General features: G+C 37.9%; 1 protein-coding gene across 9 annotated transcripts in view; it reads right to left on the reverse strand.

Moving 5' to 3' along the window:
- The window catches only part of PRKD3 (protein kinase D3), a 48601-nt gene that overhangs the window by 19137 nt on the left and 12665 nt on the right, over positions 1–16799 (reverse strand). For 4 of the 9 annotated variants that reach the window (XR_014227625.1, XR_014227626.1, XM_082306511.1 and 1 more), the window contains 7 exons: positions 13299–13437; positions 11439–11570; positions 10582–10739; positions 8727–8916; positions 5867–5944; positions 3693–3876; positions 2294–2417 (listed from right to left, as the gene is read on the reverse strand). Coding sequence is in view for 7 of the 9 variants with exons in the window: in XM_082306511.1 (XP_082162637.1) it covers positions 2294–2417; positions 3693–3876; positions 5867–5944; positions 8727–8916; positions 10582–10739; positions 11439–11570; positions 13299–13437 (1005 nt within the window). In the remaining 2 variants the exon portion in view is untranslated. Of the gene's footprint in view, positions 1–2293; positions 2418–3692; positions 3877–5866; positions 5945–8726; positions 8917–10581; positions 10740–11438; positions 11600–13298; positions 13438–13780; positions 13969–16799 lie in introns of those variants that run through there. The other 5 variants (XM_082306513.1, XM_082306514.1, XM_082306512.1 and 2 more) reach the window with 5 other exon arrangements.

Raw genomic sequence — 16799 nt, forward strand, 5'->3', positions numbered from 1 at the left:
CACCATATTCTGAGAAAGGATGGTCTCAGAGTGAGAAAAAGAACACAGACAATGATAGAGAAACTTCTCATTATAAAGGGTGAAATAGCTTGTTATCCAGGGTCAGCAAGAAGTATACAGATATTGCTGTTAAAATGAACCCCTTTGGAACTGATAGAAAGCACAAGTTGTTTCAGGAATAGGAAATCGTCTGACATTGCTGAGAACAGAGCGGTCAAGGGAAATAGCCGATGGTCTCCTCCCATTAGGAAACCCTATGAGATCTTGCTTGGCTGAAGGTATCTTGCTTTGGGGCAGAATATTCCACTTCACTTGAATGGCCTTTTCAGGTAGATGTCATCTAGGTAGCAGTGAGACTGACAGATGAAAAAAAAAAAGATCAAACTAAGGTGTACAATCTGACCACTCTTCTATGAGGGGGTCTGTCCTGGTTTCAGCTGGGATAGAGTTGATTTTTTCTTCCTAGTAGCTGGTATAGTGCTGTGTTTTGGTTTTAGTATGAGAATACTGTTGATAACACACTGATGTTTTAGTTGTTGCTAAGTAGTGCTTACACCAGTCAAGGACTTTTCAGCTTCCCATGCTCTGCTCAGTGCACAAGAAGCTGGGAGGGGGCACAGCCAGGACAGCTGACCCCGACTGGCCAAAGGGCTATGCCGTACCGTATGGCGTCATGCTCTGTATATAAACTGGGGTGAGCTGGCCGGGGGGCAGCGATCGCTGCTCGGGGACAGGCTGGGCATCAGTCAGCAGGTGGTAAGCAATTGTATCGTGTATCACTTGCTTTGTGTATTATTATTGTATTTTATTATTATTATTACTACTACTATTACTATTCTATTTCATTTTCCTTCAATTATTAAATTGTTCTTATCTCAACCCACGAGTTTTCTGACTTTCACCCTTCCAATTCTCTCCCCCATCCCACTGGGGTGGGGGGAGTGAGCAAGCAGCTGTGTGGTGCTTAGTTGCCAGCTGGGGTTAAACCACAACAGGGTCCAAAAAAGTCCATGGAAAAATGTACTGGCTGTACTGAAAGATTAAATTGGAGCCAAATACCAGGTCTGCCCTGAACACTGCTAGAACTATTCATCTTCATCTACTACCTGGCCTTAGTTTTTCCATAGCCAGCTGATGATAATTGTGTCTGTTAAGTAGCCTTGGCTGGAATCTCATTTGAAATATGCTGGATACTTATTTTGGTTTGTGATAAATACATCTAGATAAAAGAAATGTTTTGTAAGGCAGTTTCTGACAGACCACTTACAGTTGACAATCACAAAAAGTAAAAATACTACAGTAACCTGAGCTGACTAGTATCACCCCTCAGCTTGATTTCAACAGAACTTAAATAACTTTGCTTCTCTAAATTCCTGAAGTCCCCTTCAATCAGGCTGCTGTGTAGAGACAAAGAATGCAAAAGCATTTATGCTGCCTTTCACAAACAGTCTCAATATGACACACTGGGCTTAATAAGATCTGGGAACTTCTTGACTTCATCCTTTTCATTCATCTGTCAAAAAGACAAGAGGATTCACTCCTTCCCATCAGACAACTCTAAGGATCACGGTTATTCTTCCTTATCTTCCTCTTCCATACACAAAACCAAGGAGCTTGCCTAAGAAGGTTCACTTAAGAGATCACTATTGGTAGCACTGGAAACAAACAACGTAGTCTTTTTGGAGGATGCTTGCACACCCAAGGACATGTAGTCAAGGCATAACTCTTTATTCCACTGACATCAAGAGGAATCGTGAGTTTGGGGGGTGATGGTGTTCAATAATGCTTACTTTTAGATGGAGTTAACTGCTAGAGGAATGAAGGGCTCCCGTATCTACACATAAATATTTACAAACACCTAGATCATTAGAATAATAGTGTCAGCCATTTCAATACTCATCATTTTATAATGATTTCCACCTTTTCATGTAGTTGAATAAAAACACTGATACAAATATTTAGTTCAACTGCTAAACAGAAAGACAACATAAGCAAATTATTCCAAATTATTATCTCAGGAAAGCTGAAATCTTAAACACACAATTCATTTGAGACAATTTAGAGATGCTTCTCCTTCTTAAAAGGGAGAAGGAAAAGTACTGTTGAATCACCACATGAAGAATTTTGAATGAACTACAGTTTCTCCTTTGCACCAGATTTCTTTATAATGAACATGAGTGGTTCAGTTCTTTCAAAGGATACTGTAAATCAGAATATCTAAATAAGAGAAATAAAACACACTGGTTTAGAGAAATAGTTTAACTTAATGTAGGAAGAAACTAAAGTTACTGACCAGATTGTCTCTACTAGTATAGTGGACCATCCATCCTTCCTTCACCATTGTACTGCTCTTCCTCTTTGTGTGCTTGATCGACTGTACAACTCTCATGAGAGGAATGTTATTGCTTGTTGAAGGACTAAAAAAAGATAGAACAGTTAATAAATATGTAACAAGTTAAAATACAACAGTACTGCAATTATACTGGTACTACACATTTAGCTCATGATTTTTAGGAACGGGCACCTTTTTTTCCCATACAAATTATTACATTGATAGATTAAATCGATAAGGCATCTGAGCTCCCCCTAGCTCTCCTAGTGCAAGTATCACAGTACTTAAATTACTCTATAGATCAGAGAAGAAACACATTGGAATGAGGACACCTACAGAAATCATCCTCTCTCAAAACAATTAGCTGAAACTAATTAATCCAGCATAAAAATATAATTAACATCAGCATTGCTATTATTTTCTCTTTTCTGTGTAAGTTGACTACGCTATTTCTTCAGACACACGAAATCACATGGCAGATTCAAAACCAAAAATGCAAGGATGCTTTAACACAGCACACAGTTACACTGTAGAATTGGCTGCCACAGGATGCTGTACATGCCAAAAAAAGCTTTAATTGCTTCAAAAGCAATTAGAAATAAATGGAAAAATCCTACCTAGAGGTGGAACACAAAAAAAATGCTACTTCCAACACAGAAGTCCTTGAGCTATAAATCACTGAAAGTTGAGAAGGTATCACTATATGCTCTTCCTCACATATTTGCTATTAAGCACTGTGCTAAAATGACCTTTGGTTTGACTTAATGCAACTGCTCTTACATTATTAAGAATGACTTAAGAAAATCAGGATGACACTATTCAGAATAACAGAGAAAGTAAAAAGTCCAAACTTGATTAAAGGAACTATGTAACAGTTATCGGATAGAAGACTTCAGAAAAATCACATTCAAGTTACACAAATCTAACTTCTGCCTAAAATGCATATAAAGTGCGATGTGAACATTAAAATATCTTGAGTAATTCCTTTTAAATCAACACATGTATAACAGTAACCAAATTAGACTAAAGTCACAAAGATCTTAGTCATGTCTTAGCCATGTTAAGTTAAGCCATAAATTTTATCATGTTTTGATAATCTGGCTTTATTTCTTTGACAACAGTCATAGCACAGCACTTCTTCTAATTAGAAGAGACTATATTATTTTAACTTATTTACGTTTCAGATTTGCTCGGGACAGGATAACTTTGCAAAGCAGTTTCAAGTTAAAAAAAACACAAATGAAAAAAATTACACTTCAAGCAGTAAAACTGGGCTAATCAGAATGGTTTTACTCAATGTTTTACTTCAAAATTTTGAGGAAAGTACATCCAGAGCAAAGAAATCCACCTTATGACTTACCTGATGGTTTTGACAGCTTCCTCATCTTTGTCTGCATCAAGGTCAGATGGATCCATAAAGAAGATTTTATCCTCTGGAGGAGAGGGCTCTTCAGCGTCATCTAGACCCCGACTACCATCACTGTTCATTTCACTGCTATCAACTTCCATTGGCATGTCCAAGTCCTGGCCTGGGCTAGCAGGTTCTGGAAACACAGGATTCAGATATTATTTCAAATACACAATTAAAAAAAAAAAAAAACCCACACAAAAAACCCCCCAAAAACCTCCACAAAATTTCTTATTCAGTTCACATTTATGCAAGTAAACATAAAAGTACAGTGAGAATATATAAAATTCTCAAGTTGTTGCCAAATGATGCAGAGTGTGCTGATGAACATTATCAATTTGTTTTTGCTAAATGTCAAGGCAAGAGAGACCCAACCAAAACAAGAATCATATTGAAAGAAACAGGGTGAAAAGCTTAAGGTCTAAACCTAAATCTCATTAAGTAATTCTGTTCCACAAGTAATAAGTACAAAGTAACCTTCTGATAGCTAGAGATGACCCAGACAATTATTCCTGTGCAGATGAAATTCTCTGTCAACAGAAACCCAACTCTGTTCTCACTGCCCTTGTAGCCCATAATAGCAAAAGTAAGAGAGAAAAAGGGGGCTGTGGTATTGCAGGAAAAGAGAAAAGCAGAACAGATCTTATTCACATCTGACTCCCTGTTGGCAGAAGGTTAAAGTTTCCAAAAGCCGTACAACTTGCCCTCTGGAAAACTAAGAATTAAGACATACAAATACCTTCATTGGTAGCCTTTTTTTTCTTTTTTTGGTCTGAGAAGGGTTCAATTTAAGGGTGGGAGAAAGAACAAAAAAATAAACGACTCCTTATATCCACGGAAGAATTGTATGAAGCTGCAGTTCCCAAACTATGTGCTCTAGCACCTTAGCATCACAAGGGTGATGAAAGCAGGCTGCAGCAACAACATGTTGCACATTATTGTTCATGGCCACCAATCTCAAAACCCAGGCAAGAGCCCTGGAGCTGTAGAAGGCAGGCATGAACAGATGGGATACATTGTGTAATGGTAGTAGACCCACTGGCTAACAGGGCTGCTGCCCAGGCCTCTGAATCAGGTTGTACAGTTTGATGTCACCTGCTGCATGTCATCAATTTTATTCCCCTCAAAAATATGCATGCCAAGGATCAAGATTTTGGGCAACACAATCACAGAATGGTTGAAGTTGGAGGGGACCTCTGGAGGTCATCTGGTCCAACAATCCCCGTAAGCCCATTTCTCCAGCCTGTCGAGATGCCTCTGGATGGCAGCATAACCCCCTGGCGTATCAGCCATTCCTCCCAGTCACCGGTAAACTTGCTGAGGGTACACTCTGCCCCATCATCCAAATCATTAATGAAGATGTTGAACTGGATTGGACCCAGTATTGGCCCCTGGGGTACACCACTAGTTACTAGCCTCCAACTAGACTTCACGCCACTGATCACCACGCTCTAGGCCCATCCATTCAACCAGCTTTCAATCCACCTCACTGTCTCCTCATCCATCCCATATTTCATCAGCTTAACACTGGCCTAAAACTTCCAAGAGTAAGACTCTAAACTATCTGCCACATACTGTTCCTCACCTTCGCCTTTCAACTCTGTAAGGTCTATTCAGAAAATAGTCCTACTTAACTGAGGTTTCAAAAAATTAGAGTGGGATTTTTGTTTTCGTTTGGCTTGGTTTTTTCCTTTCTCTTTTACCTCACAAACTGCTGGGCTAGCTCCGGCTGCTAAAAATCATGGATATGAGAAAGGCACAAAAAATAGTACTTGTCTTCAGTTAGTAAAATTTTAAAATACATATTTCATGGTGAACAATGAGCAGACTGATCACAACAGATGTTTAGTTTCTGTACATTGAGAAGGCTTCTTGATTTTTTATTTTCCTTGAGCAGTCTCAAGCAAAGCATACTGTACTTGCCAAGACTGATTAAATAAAATTGAAGTCACTAGAGTATAAGTTTTATAGTGAATCTTTTTAATTGTCAGTGATCTCAGGTGAAAAAACTGGGAAGATGAAACAGAAAGATGTAAAATATTCAAAGATGAGGGAATCAAAAGCTAATGCATCTTGTTAAGCCTCCAAAGATCTGTCAGTATTTGAAAGCACGTTTCTCATCTTACCTCCATTGAAAATCACCTCTCCAAGACAGTCTCTAGGTACTTTAGGCGCACAGCGTTTGTGACAGTTGAATCTGCAATCTAAAATAGAAGATACATAAGCCCATGATACCAGAATCTTACTCCTACTCAGACACTAATGTTCTACCACTCACTACTTCCATCACAAGCTTCAGTTCAGAATCACATGTTTGCATGTAGCTGAAGACACCACCAATGAGGCCACCTCCAGAAAGAAATTAACAATCTTGTCCTGATGTCATATGTTGATCTGCCCCACCACTATTTATTATGTCAGTGTCAGCACTTCCTCTTCCACTACAAAACAGTTTTCTACTTCTCTAGCTTTCTCTGTAGTTATTTTTTCCACTATGATGTAATTTTTCCCATCCTCTCATCTGTTCCACACCCTTTTTTCCATTGTTATATGATTTAAATGTCTCATCTCTATCATTTTGCCTCACCTGCTGCCTAAGACTTGCAGCCATCAGAGCCTGTAGGATCACACACCTATATCACAGACCAAATATGCTCTGCAGTAAATCCCAAAGTCCAGTTCCCCTATCATTCAGATTACAGATTTGGCTGAACGCTGAAGCATCTTGGCTGACTGCTGACACAGGGCAGACAGAACAATGTTATGTTCAGATCTGACCTGACGTGGAGATGGAATCTAACCTGGATATCTGCCATTTCTGCATCTGAGGTATCGGATGCAGCCTACTGAACAAAGTCCAGCATACAACACTGGTGGTATTAACAGGAATTTCCTTTATTAGCACCATCGCTGTAATTTTCAACTCTGTATCAACATGATGAATTTCAAAACTCCCTACTGCACCCACAACTGTTTTCAAACTGATAATTTAGCCCCTTTCTGCTCTCCAAAGAAAGCTCACTGTGCTTTCCTTTTACGCCCAGCCAAGAGAAAAATCATTATCTCTCCATTTTTAGTAGCAGAGAAGCCAAACCCTGAAGCACAATACAATACTGTTCAGTTTCTGAGTGCCTACAAGGAAGCATCCTAGGAGACCAATGGATTGTCCCTTCTACAGCACTGTTTTCAGTCCATATTACAGAATGTGGTTACTTCACTGGTTTGAAAGGGGGTGGAAGAAACAGAGACATTTCAAATCCTACCAGGGAACTAGAAAGACCAAGAGCAAGCCAATCCTAATAAATTAAACTACTTCCAGAAACATTCTTGCATACTGCAATGCAACCTTCTAGTCTAGTAAACAGTTAGAGCATGCCCTAGCATGCTTTTGGCCCACAGCACTAGCACAATTCCAAACAGTTCCCAGGTCTAGTTCATAAATCGGAGCATCCCATGAAATTGTTCCCAACAGGCAGTCTACATACAGCCACCCAGGCTGGGATGCTAAGAAAACTTGTTCATGAGCACTGGTGATTTCATCCCAGCTGACCTCAGTGTCCAGGAATGTTCCTGGGCACATGTAGTTTGTTACCACAAATAGAGCCTTAGCATCCCAAAGATCATCCTCAGAGTCCAAGTAGAAGCCTGGATGAATTCAAGAAATCCAGGGCTCTTACAGGTACTTAGGAACATGGGACTGCTGAAAGACCCCGAGCTTTGGGAATGTGCACAAGGAAGTCGGTGGGAAACCTTAAGAATCTGTAGGAGAAAGCCGTATGAAAATATTTTGATTGTTTGATATCAATTGCTGATATATTAAAAATATGTATAAGATCATACTGCATAAATGGAGGCCTATTAATATACTTATTTCTGTCCTGCACATATACATAACATTTGTCTAGGCTTGTTTTCCATACAAAAATGCTATTTTTATCCAGTGTCATTCATTGTCCTGAAACTGATGTGGTAGCCCCATTTGTTCAGCTGGATATACAGTCACAACTGTATATGGTCAGTAGCATCTATATGTTAAAACTGCAAAGCATCTTTTTCAGGCTTCATTATTTATGTATTACATGTATCCAAGAGACACACTGACTGAAAAAAAAAAAGAATCAAAAACAGTTCAGGATGCAGACTTCAAACAGACTACAAAGACTGCAAATTAATAAAAAAAGAAATGAAAGATAAAACTACTTCCTTACTTACATGAGACAGCAGTATTTTTAGTCAAAAGAAATAACACAGCTATAAGCTTACAATTTTTGCTGTCTTCTACTAAAGGAAATTGAGAAATCTATTAAGCGACCTCTGGTACTCACATTTGACAAACTCACATGAGAGCAATGGAAAATCCTTTCCATATTAATGTTTAGGATTCATCACTACAGCTTTCTTTCCTGCAACAAAGCTGACAGATCTGCACTATTTCAGCAATAAAGAGCCAGAAGATGATCACACTGTCATAGTTATGCCCTGGGAATTGCATAAAAGAGTCTGAGAACTGAAGTCATGTGTCTTAACATATGCTAAATAAAAACCATGTCGCTGATGAAGCCTAAGCTAGTTCAGGAAAGGCACCTACCTGTATAAAATTTTTCCAAAAGATAATAACCAGTATTCTGAACTGGAATAACAAAGTGAAAACTTACAAATTCTTTAGTGATGAGTCTAGAAGACAGACATTGAACAAAGGGAAGTATTTCCTGTTTTTATTAATTTAGAATTATCCTTCTAGAACCAAGGTGTTCCCCATCTACATGTGATTAAATCTTATTTTTCAGAAAAATGTACAATGCACAATGTACTAAAATGAAGATGAGGGCTGCTGTAATCCTCTGAAAAATATGCAGTTTTTCAAAAATTATACTGCCCCATTTCGCAGTATACAACCTTCTGGCAATCAAAACATAAGTTCAAATCAGTTTTAAATACAAGACCTTTACTGAAATTTATCACTGCAGCAGAAAATTAAATGTTTACCTTTACACTGCATTCCTTGGCGAAAAAGGCCCTTGAGCAGCCGTTTGCAATACTGGCATATGGTGGGACGAGTGTAAGAGTGAACAGCAAAGGTGTGCGGAACCTTCACTCTGCAAAGCACCATCTTTTCCATCCAGATGGGACGGCCACTCCAGGAGGGAATCCTCTTACTAGGTTCTGGGCAGCAGCGCTGGAATAAAGAAGGTATACACGATTTGCACCAGAACAGTTCTACTTTAGGGAAGGACACACAAAAAAAAAAAAAAAAAAAAAAATTTCAGTGGAACTGTAAGGGAGGTTTTGGCTCAGGAAGTGACCGGATAAGAAAGCAACCTGGCCAAGAAGCTTTAAGAGGACATTTTGATATCGTAAAACTAAACCAAGAAAACACCAGACGGAAAATCCTTGCAGAGAGCAGGAAAGTATGTATGAATCTTTATTTCCACAGAAGCTAAAATGCTAAAAATTCACTTTTATGACTTTTTTTTAAAGCAACCTGGCAAAGTTCACAGACAACACATACAGACCCCCATGTAGGGGATAAAATGGAAAACACTGGAGGTAGGCAAACCAAAATCCAATCACTACCTCAAGCCTGGAGAGCTTACTAAGTTAGGCAACAATATTCAGAAAATTTAAAAGTAACTTTGGAAATTAACCCCCCCCAAGAAGTCTTTGAAATTAAGTTAAAAAAAAAAACATTGTCAAGTAAAACAAAAAAGCCATGAAGTATCACACTGAACATTCAGCAGGATAAATTTACAGTTACCCACATCCACAGTAGAATGTAAAGGAACATGGCGTTGTACATCTGACCTAGAGCATTTTAAGACTGCTGAAAGATGAACGGCAAATATGGTAATCTATTACTGATCATCTAAGCCAAGTATCCGAAATTGGATAGCAAAGAGGAGGTGTCAAACAGGTACTAAACATGCATGTAGAAATTAAAGTTGAATTCCTTGAGAGGAGAAACGCTTACAATTCTATGTTCACTGAATAAATCTTACCAATAGTTATAAACATCAGAACAAATATTTTGTTATGACTCAAGAGTAGGCTTTGTAGCCCCTAGCTAAAAAAATTATGTTCTTGAACTAGAAAAATCTATACAATTTATAGTTTAAACTATGGTAAGAATGTAAGAATTGTTGTACTGTAAAGTAATAGAATTAGATAAGTAGGAAAGACCACGTGTCAAAAGCACTGCTTTTATCCCATGGTGAAAGCAGCAATGAAACAAATGGATCTAATCACTGCCTGTCCTGTCTTAAGATCACAGTATATTTGCTGTATAATCAATAACCTCTCAGCAATCATCATAACCATTATAACAAAAAACTACTATGGATGACAGTTTTTACTGTAAGCCCTTCATCCCCTGCACCTTCCCTGACAGGGCTTGGGATTTTTTAGATTAACTCTGTGAAAAGCTTAACAGCATATCAGGAACACTCCCTCCTCTCCCAGCATAAAAGCTTATGATTTGTACTGCTTTAGCCAAGTAACTATTCTATACTGATACCATAATTACAGAATGAATCTGTACAAAGAAGGCAAGGTGTTTTACCATTCCTGAAACCAAAGCTCTCAGAGTTCATATAACATGAGTGACAGGCCAATAACAAAATTATACATAAAAGTTATAATTTACTTCCTGTTTCATTTCTCACCGTAATAATAGTTATCAGTGTCACAGTCTAAAATTTACCAGATTTAAAAATGAACTAAAACCAATCATAATGGTTAAGCTCAACTCCCTCGTACTCATTATGAGCCACTTGCAACACTAGCTAGTTCCTCAGAGGTTAAAGGATTTAAAAGCAGAAATTGTTTCCGCTTTCACATTACATACTTCTTCAGAGGCAGAGGATGTGTATTCAGCTTGTGCTGGTCTTGGAACTGAAAGCCCTGCTCCCGGTAAAGACACATTAGACAGACGCCTCTTTCTCACTCCACTGCAGTTATTTGGAATCTTGAAGGCACATCGCTTATGGTAGTTTAACCCACAACCTGAAAGAGAAGGTTTTTTTTAGACCAAAAAAACCCTCCCAACATTCTAAGTAACAAAAATCGTACTAATATTTTGATAAAGTAGTTAAAAAGATGATCCAGAAAAATGGTAAAGGCAGAAATGGATTGTTCTGTTAAATTATTTTTTTATAGTGTTCTTGATGCGACTCACAGGAACAGCTTTTTTTGCACTACTTGCTATAATACTGGTCTCTAGTAAGCCCAGCTCTAGAAACAAGGTCTAAGACTCCAAAGCAGCTGATCTCCCCCCGCCAGGCGGCTTTCATCACTCCCTCACTTGGGAGCACAAGAGCCAAGGAGAAGCCAGTGAGCAGGCAGCGTCAGTACCTGACAGCAGGCTGCAGAGTGCTCTGCAGCCAGCTGGATGAGCGCCATAAGGAAAGGGATTCCCCTCCGGGAGTCTCTCCAAAGTATGTGCTCCTTGTGCAAAGAACACACACTTGTAAGCTAGCTATTTTTTTCAAAGTGAGAAACAAGAACACTTCTTAAGTCATTTGCCCAAGGTGACACACAGTTTGCGTTAAAGCCAGGATCAGAACTCAGGTTTCCTGATGCACAACCCCTCCCAACTCTGTGAAATACTACATTTATCACGTGCTAACCTATCGAACAAGATACAATTTCTTCATCTTATATAGATATACACACACAAAAATACACTAAAAATCACAGACTTACCTTCACATTTTAATCCTTGTCGTACCAAACCCCAAAGCATCTCTCCACAGTAGTCACAAAAAGTAGGAGCCTTGTAGGAATGCACATAAAGTGCATGAGGACGAATCTGGAAATCTTCAACTGTAGCCAAAGCTTTTAAAAAATTGCAGTAAGTTATGGTTCTTGCCACAGGATCAACAAGGATTTATGGAAAGAATATGTTGTTTTAAAAATGGCAGATTCAAAGAACACTAATGCGCTGTTTAAACATCAGCATTTTACTGCATACCATTTAAACACGCTTTTAGAAGATTACATAGTTTTCAGAAAGCTTTTTTTATTGAGGAGAAAAACCGTTGGATTCTGTAGGCTAATAGTCACAACTAATCAACAGTATGAGTCACAATGTCGAAAACTTCACTAAGCTGAGAAGGCAAATACAACAAGCTTTGTTAAAATCAACTTAACAGTAAACATTTGAAAGAGCAACTTAATTTTCAAGCTGTTTTGTAACCTACGAAATTTTCAAACGAAGGACAGCTCTATAGGGTAGATTTTCCTCTTCTAAATGACTTTTTCAGTAAAAGCTTATTAGGTTGAATTCTGTGTGTATTAAAACAGAACTGTGGATAGAGTTTCCGTGGAACACTGGACACTTCACTAGTGATGTTCTTTTTCTTAAACAAGGATAGATACATTTAAATGAATTTTTTGTTCTTTGGAATGTAAAAAAAAAAAAAAAAAAAAAAGAGTGTTTTACACCAACATTGCCTTGCCCTGATGGCTACTATTCTTTGATCAAATATGTACTAACACTTCATAGTCGGATTCTCGTGTCTCCGTTTTAAAACCCTACTGAAAGAGATTTATGTGTCTTCAAAATGCCTCAGTTTATGGTGGTCTGTCTCTTTATAAGGAAACTGTCAGAGCCTGTCAAGAAGAGGCACACAAGACATATTTTTTAAATATGCCATTCACCAGAAACAATGAAGAGCTCAAACCAAGATGATCAATTACTGAACACCCTAGACATGCTTAGAACAGTAGGTCCTGAAATGCAGCCAAGGAACTCAGCCTTATGACTCCGGAAATCATACTTTATTGATCCCATTTACAAATCTAATCCCATGACAGCCAAGAGATCTCTCTTTCTAGAACACAACCTCAGTTGGGCACTTAGCCCTCAAAGTCTGAAAGAACTGCTTGATATTAGTCCAGCTTTTATTTGTAGTTTAACTGCAGCTGGCTTTTGGTTGAATTCTACAGGGTACTGATGAAACACACACAGTTCAAATCAGGATTTGGGTTGGTTTTTTTTGTCCTCGTTATTGAAGAGTACTACAGGTTAAAAACCACCACTCTAAGTACTTTATCATTTAAAAGAAATTGTTATCAAACACTACAATAACCCTTAAGACTCTGTCCTTATAGGTATGATTCAGCAACTACGTTTATATGAAGCCTTTTAGCAGTAAGAACCATCAATGGCAAAAGCTACAGAATAAAAAGACAGATGTAAGCAAAAGAAAGCCAATAACATGGTTGGAAGAGCAAGTCCTGAATCCTACCTGCATGTCAGCTTCAATAATTATAATAAACTTACATTATTACAATTATAAATCCATATTCTTATAATTCAGATTTATTTATAATAATAAACCTGAAGAAGATTAAAATATGACAAGGAAACAATAACAGAACTCAGTACTGAAGTATCAGTACCACTTGGATTTTCTTGGAAGCCTCTACCCAAAACCACTGACCCAGTGTGAGACTTAAGTCAAAGAGCTCAAGGCAAGCGTGATAATAATGTTCCATGAAGTCCTATTTTCTTTTAATCTACTGTATAAAGTGCTGTTCCACTGTTACAACAATACCTACCAGAAAGTACAACCTCAACAAGATCTCCCTCATGTATCTCTTCTGCAGATGTAATCCGTTGCAAAATATTATCCGAGTTCAGGTCATGACGAAAGAGAAGAATTTTGTCATACATGCCAAAGAAACCACACTCTGGGAACTGCAATAGAAAGCAAACTCTAAATTAACGCATGCTCTTTGATAATCTTATCCATAAATGTTTTTAATAACAGCTACAGAACTTGACTGTTTAAGTGTTCCATGGAAACAAAATTGATCTGCTTATTTTTGAGGAACCGAAGCATTTTCTGAACTGAAATGTAGCACAAAAAGGTAAAAAAAAAAAACCAAACAAACACATAAAACCACCAAAAACCCCACAAATAAAACCCATAAATACCAACTTTTTCCCTGTTCCCCCCCCAACAGTGACACTTTTTTCCAAACCTGAAAAGAAAAAAATGTTAGGGTTTTTGTTTCTTTGGGTTTTTAATCTCTCAGACCTGCATAATCAGTCTGGCACCTGAAAGTCAATCTTTCTAACTTGGATACCACCACCTGTAACCCTTATTTCACAGACGTTCTGGTCAGGCAGCTATTCAGCTCGAAACACTCCAGCAGCACCTGCCACGCTTTTCTGGAGGGGCAAGCCAAGAGAGGCTCCATGGCGTTGTTCTACAACAGCTTAGATCTGCAGAGGCAAGAAAAGGAAAACTCGATTCCTGCCAAGGACAGACGATAATATTGCAAATCCATATAGGGAATAGATACACTAAGTAACATGCCATTTTTCCATGACACTTCACTGAAAATAGCTTTCTTATTCTGTATTTTCCCCACTCTTCAAGATATTGTCAAGTGTGAGTAAAACTTCTTAAAATGAAAAGCTTAAAAGTAAACAGACAGTTCACAGAGAAAAAGAGCAGGATAGACCATGGAGAGGAATGAGTACCAATCAACCAGCTCCTTTGGCCTTTTTGTTTAAACCAGAACTCAAACTCGAGGTAGGAGCACACACACAGAAGTGCTCCACAGAAGAAAACAGGAAGAATGTGGGAAAAAATATGGAAAAGCACACGACAAACTTTCAATTAATTAGGTAACAGACTACAGTTTGGTAATTTAGATCTTGCACAGTCAATAACTAACAGGGTCTAAACTGCACGAAGCTTGTGGTATATTAATTGTCCCTAACTAAAGTAGTCAAAGACTTGTTTCTACCAAAATCAAAGACATAATTAAGGTATCCGTCATGTTCATTGTTTTCACACTCCCTTCCCATTCAGAGAGAAAACAATTTCCTCTTTCCGGTAGCAATTTTATCCAAAATATTAACGTGGCCTTCTCTGTTTTGGTGTGCACATCCTACACATTTGCATTACACATAATACTGAAGAATCCCCATGCTCTGGAAAGCATATTATCTACTTGGACAGTCACAAAGAGAGGCAGAATTTGTGCCATTTAACCCATGCAAAAGATGGACCTGACAAAATCGTACAGACACCAGTAGATATTTAATCTGCAGCACCAAGAAACTGATTTACTGGGCCGATGCCAACCCGGCAGGCTACTTCCTCCGTCTCCCAACTCACTCTTAGGTTCTCTACATAAATTTGATACTCTCTTGTACTCTGTACAGTAGCCATGACAGTACAGATATGACAGTAGCATTCTATTCCCCTAGAACAGATGCTTTTTAAACCTTTAAACAACAGAATGCTATTGCTTAAAATCCTTTAGGTCATCTGGAATTACCTGTAAGAACTCCTCTCTTGTCATACTATATTTCAGTATACTCATCCGCTGATTCATCTTGATAAATTGCAAATATCCACGAATATTCTGAAAATTACATTTTTCCAATCTCCCAAAGATTATTTGTATTAGGAAAGCAAATAAAAAGCTTGAGAATTAGCTGTGCTGCCCAAATATGTCTCTCAGTATCTCTGCAAGTATGCACAGGACTCAACTTTATATTCAGAGCATGCATAGATACAGCACACTAGCAATTCTTCCAAGGGAACTGACAGCTCTTCACGCCTGAAACAGTGCATAAACCTGCTTTAAGCTCTAACTCAAAATTCCACTGTGCCTCAATTGACAAGAAAACAAGTTATATTTACGTTCTTTGAATAAGCGCTGTAAGGTTTTATTCCTTGATACTATATACACTGTTTAGCCAGGTACCACATCGTAATGCTAGTATCAACAAGAGAAAGCTACCACATCAATGCTACGATCAGTTGTATCCTCAAGACAACTTGTATTTATAGCATATAAATTGCATCATGCTGCTGACAAACTTAATTCCAACAAAAGGGAGAGAAAATCGGCGTCAATATGGTATGTATCTGCCTGCAGATAAACGTGACACTTTTTATTAATGACGATATTAATTTCAGCTGCTGGGGGGACAACTGATGATTCAGAAAATCAGTGTGAACTATTGCCTCTTCGTATTAAGTTCACAAAACCACCTACAAACCACAAGTTTTAAGGAACCTCTAAGATACTTCACAGGCTTAAGTCTCCTTCTTTTTACAAAGATATGTCTTTGCTTCTCTTTTCTTCATTCTTTGAGACCATAAACCTACCATGCAGCTGCCAGAACATCCCTACACATAATCTCCCAGCCCAGTAACCAGAGGTCACTCAATCACATACCAAGAAGTACTTATTTTAAATGCTATGACCATATGTGTTATGCATGTGGCACCATTTACCCATTCTCATGTGCAAATCTTAAGAGTCATTAAAATGTTGTACACATACCACATTAATTTTGGTGACTAAAAAGCATTAGCTCACACAATAAACAGAAGTTACAGATGAATACTCAAATCTTCTTTGTGACAGCAAGTGTAATCATTAAAAATATGAGACATTACATTCCTTAGAAAGCAGCACCAACATTAATTCCAAAGTTTGTAAATAACAGTATTATGCCTATAATTACGATCTGGTTTTCAAATAAATTCCATAGTTAAAGGCTAAATTAATTTCTATGTAATAAAAGTATTGTAAAAAAAAAAAAAGGCAAAATTACCTATTATAGATTGTTAGAACTGTTGGCATCAACATCCTCGTTTGGTTCTATGTTAATTAAATTGACCTTTTAATCTGTGTATCGTGTATGTTTATGATACTGTAGTTACATGTTATACTGCCCTCTTCTCTCAAAACAAGTATACATACATATGGATGAAGTGACTGTGAAAGGTCGTCTCTTTTTGTAACTGTAATATCTAACCTCATAAAAGAGAATTCCCCTATTTACAAGCTTCAGCTTGATCAGTAGCTTCTTGACTAAGGTGCAGAATCACAAGCCCAGTCCTAACACCACTAACAATAACCTATGCTAGTATTTATTGCAAAAAAGTCTATCACTACATACAGACTCTGTATACAGTTTCCATAGATAAACATGACAGACTTCACCCAGGACACATTCTTCTATATATTGTGCATGCCTAATTTCCATTTCTAAGACAATCACTCCAAAAAATAAAAGTGTTGGAA

The sequence above is a fragment of the Platalea leucorodia genome, assembly GCF_965183815.1.
Source record: "Platalea leucorodia genome assembly, chromosome: 3".
Lineage (NCBI taxonomy): Eukaryota > Metazoa > Chordata > Aves > Pelecaniformes > Threskiornithidae > Platalea > Platalea leucorodia.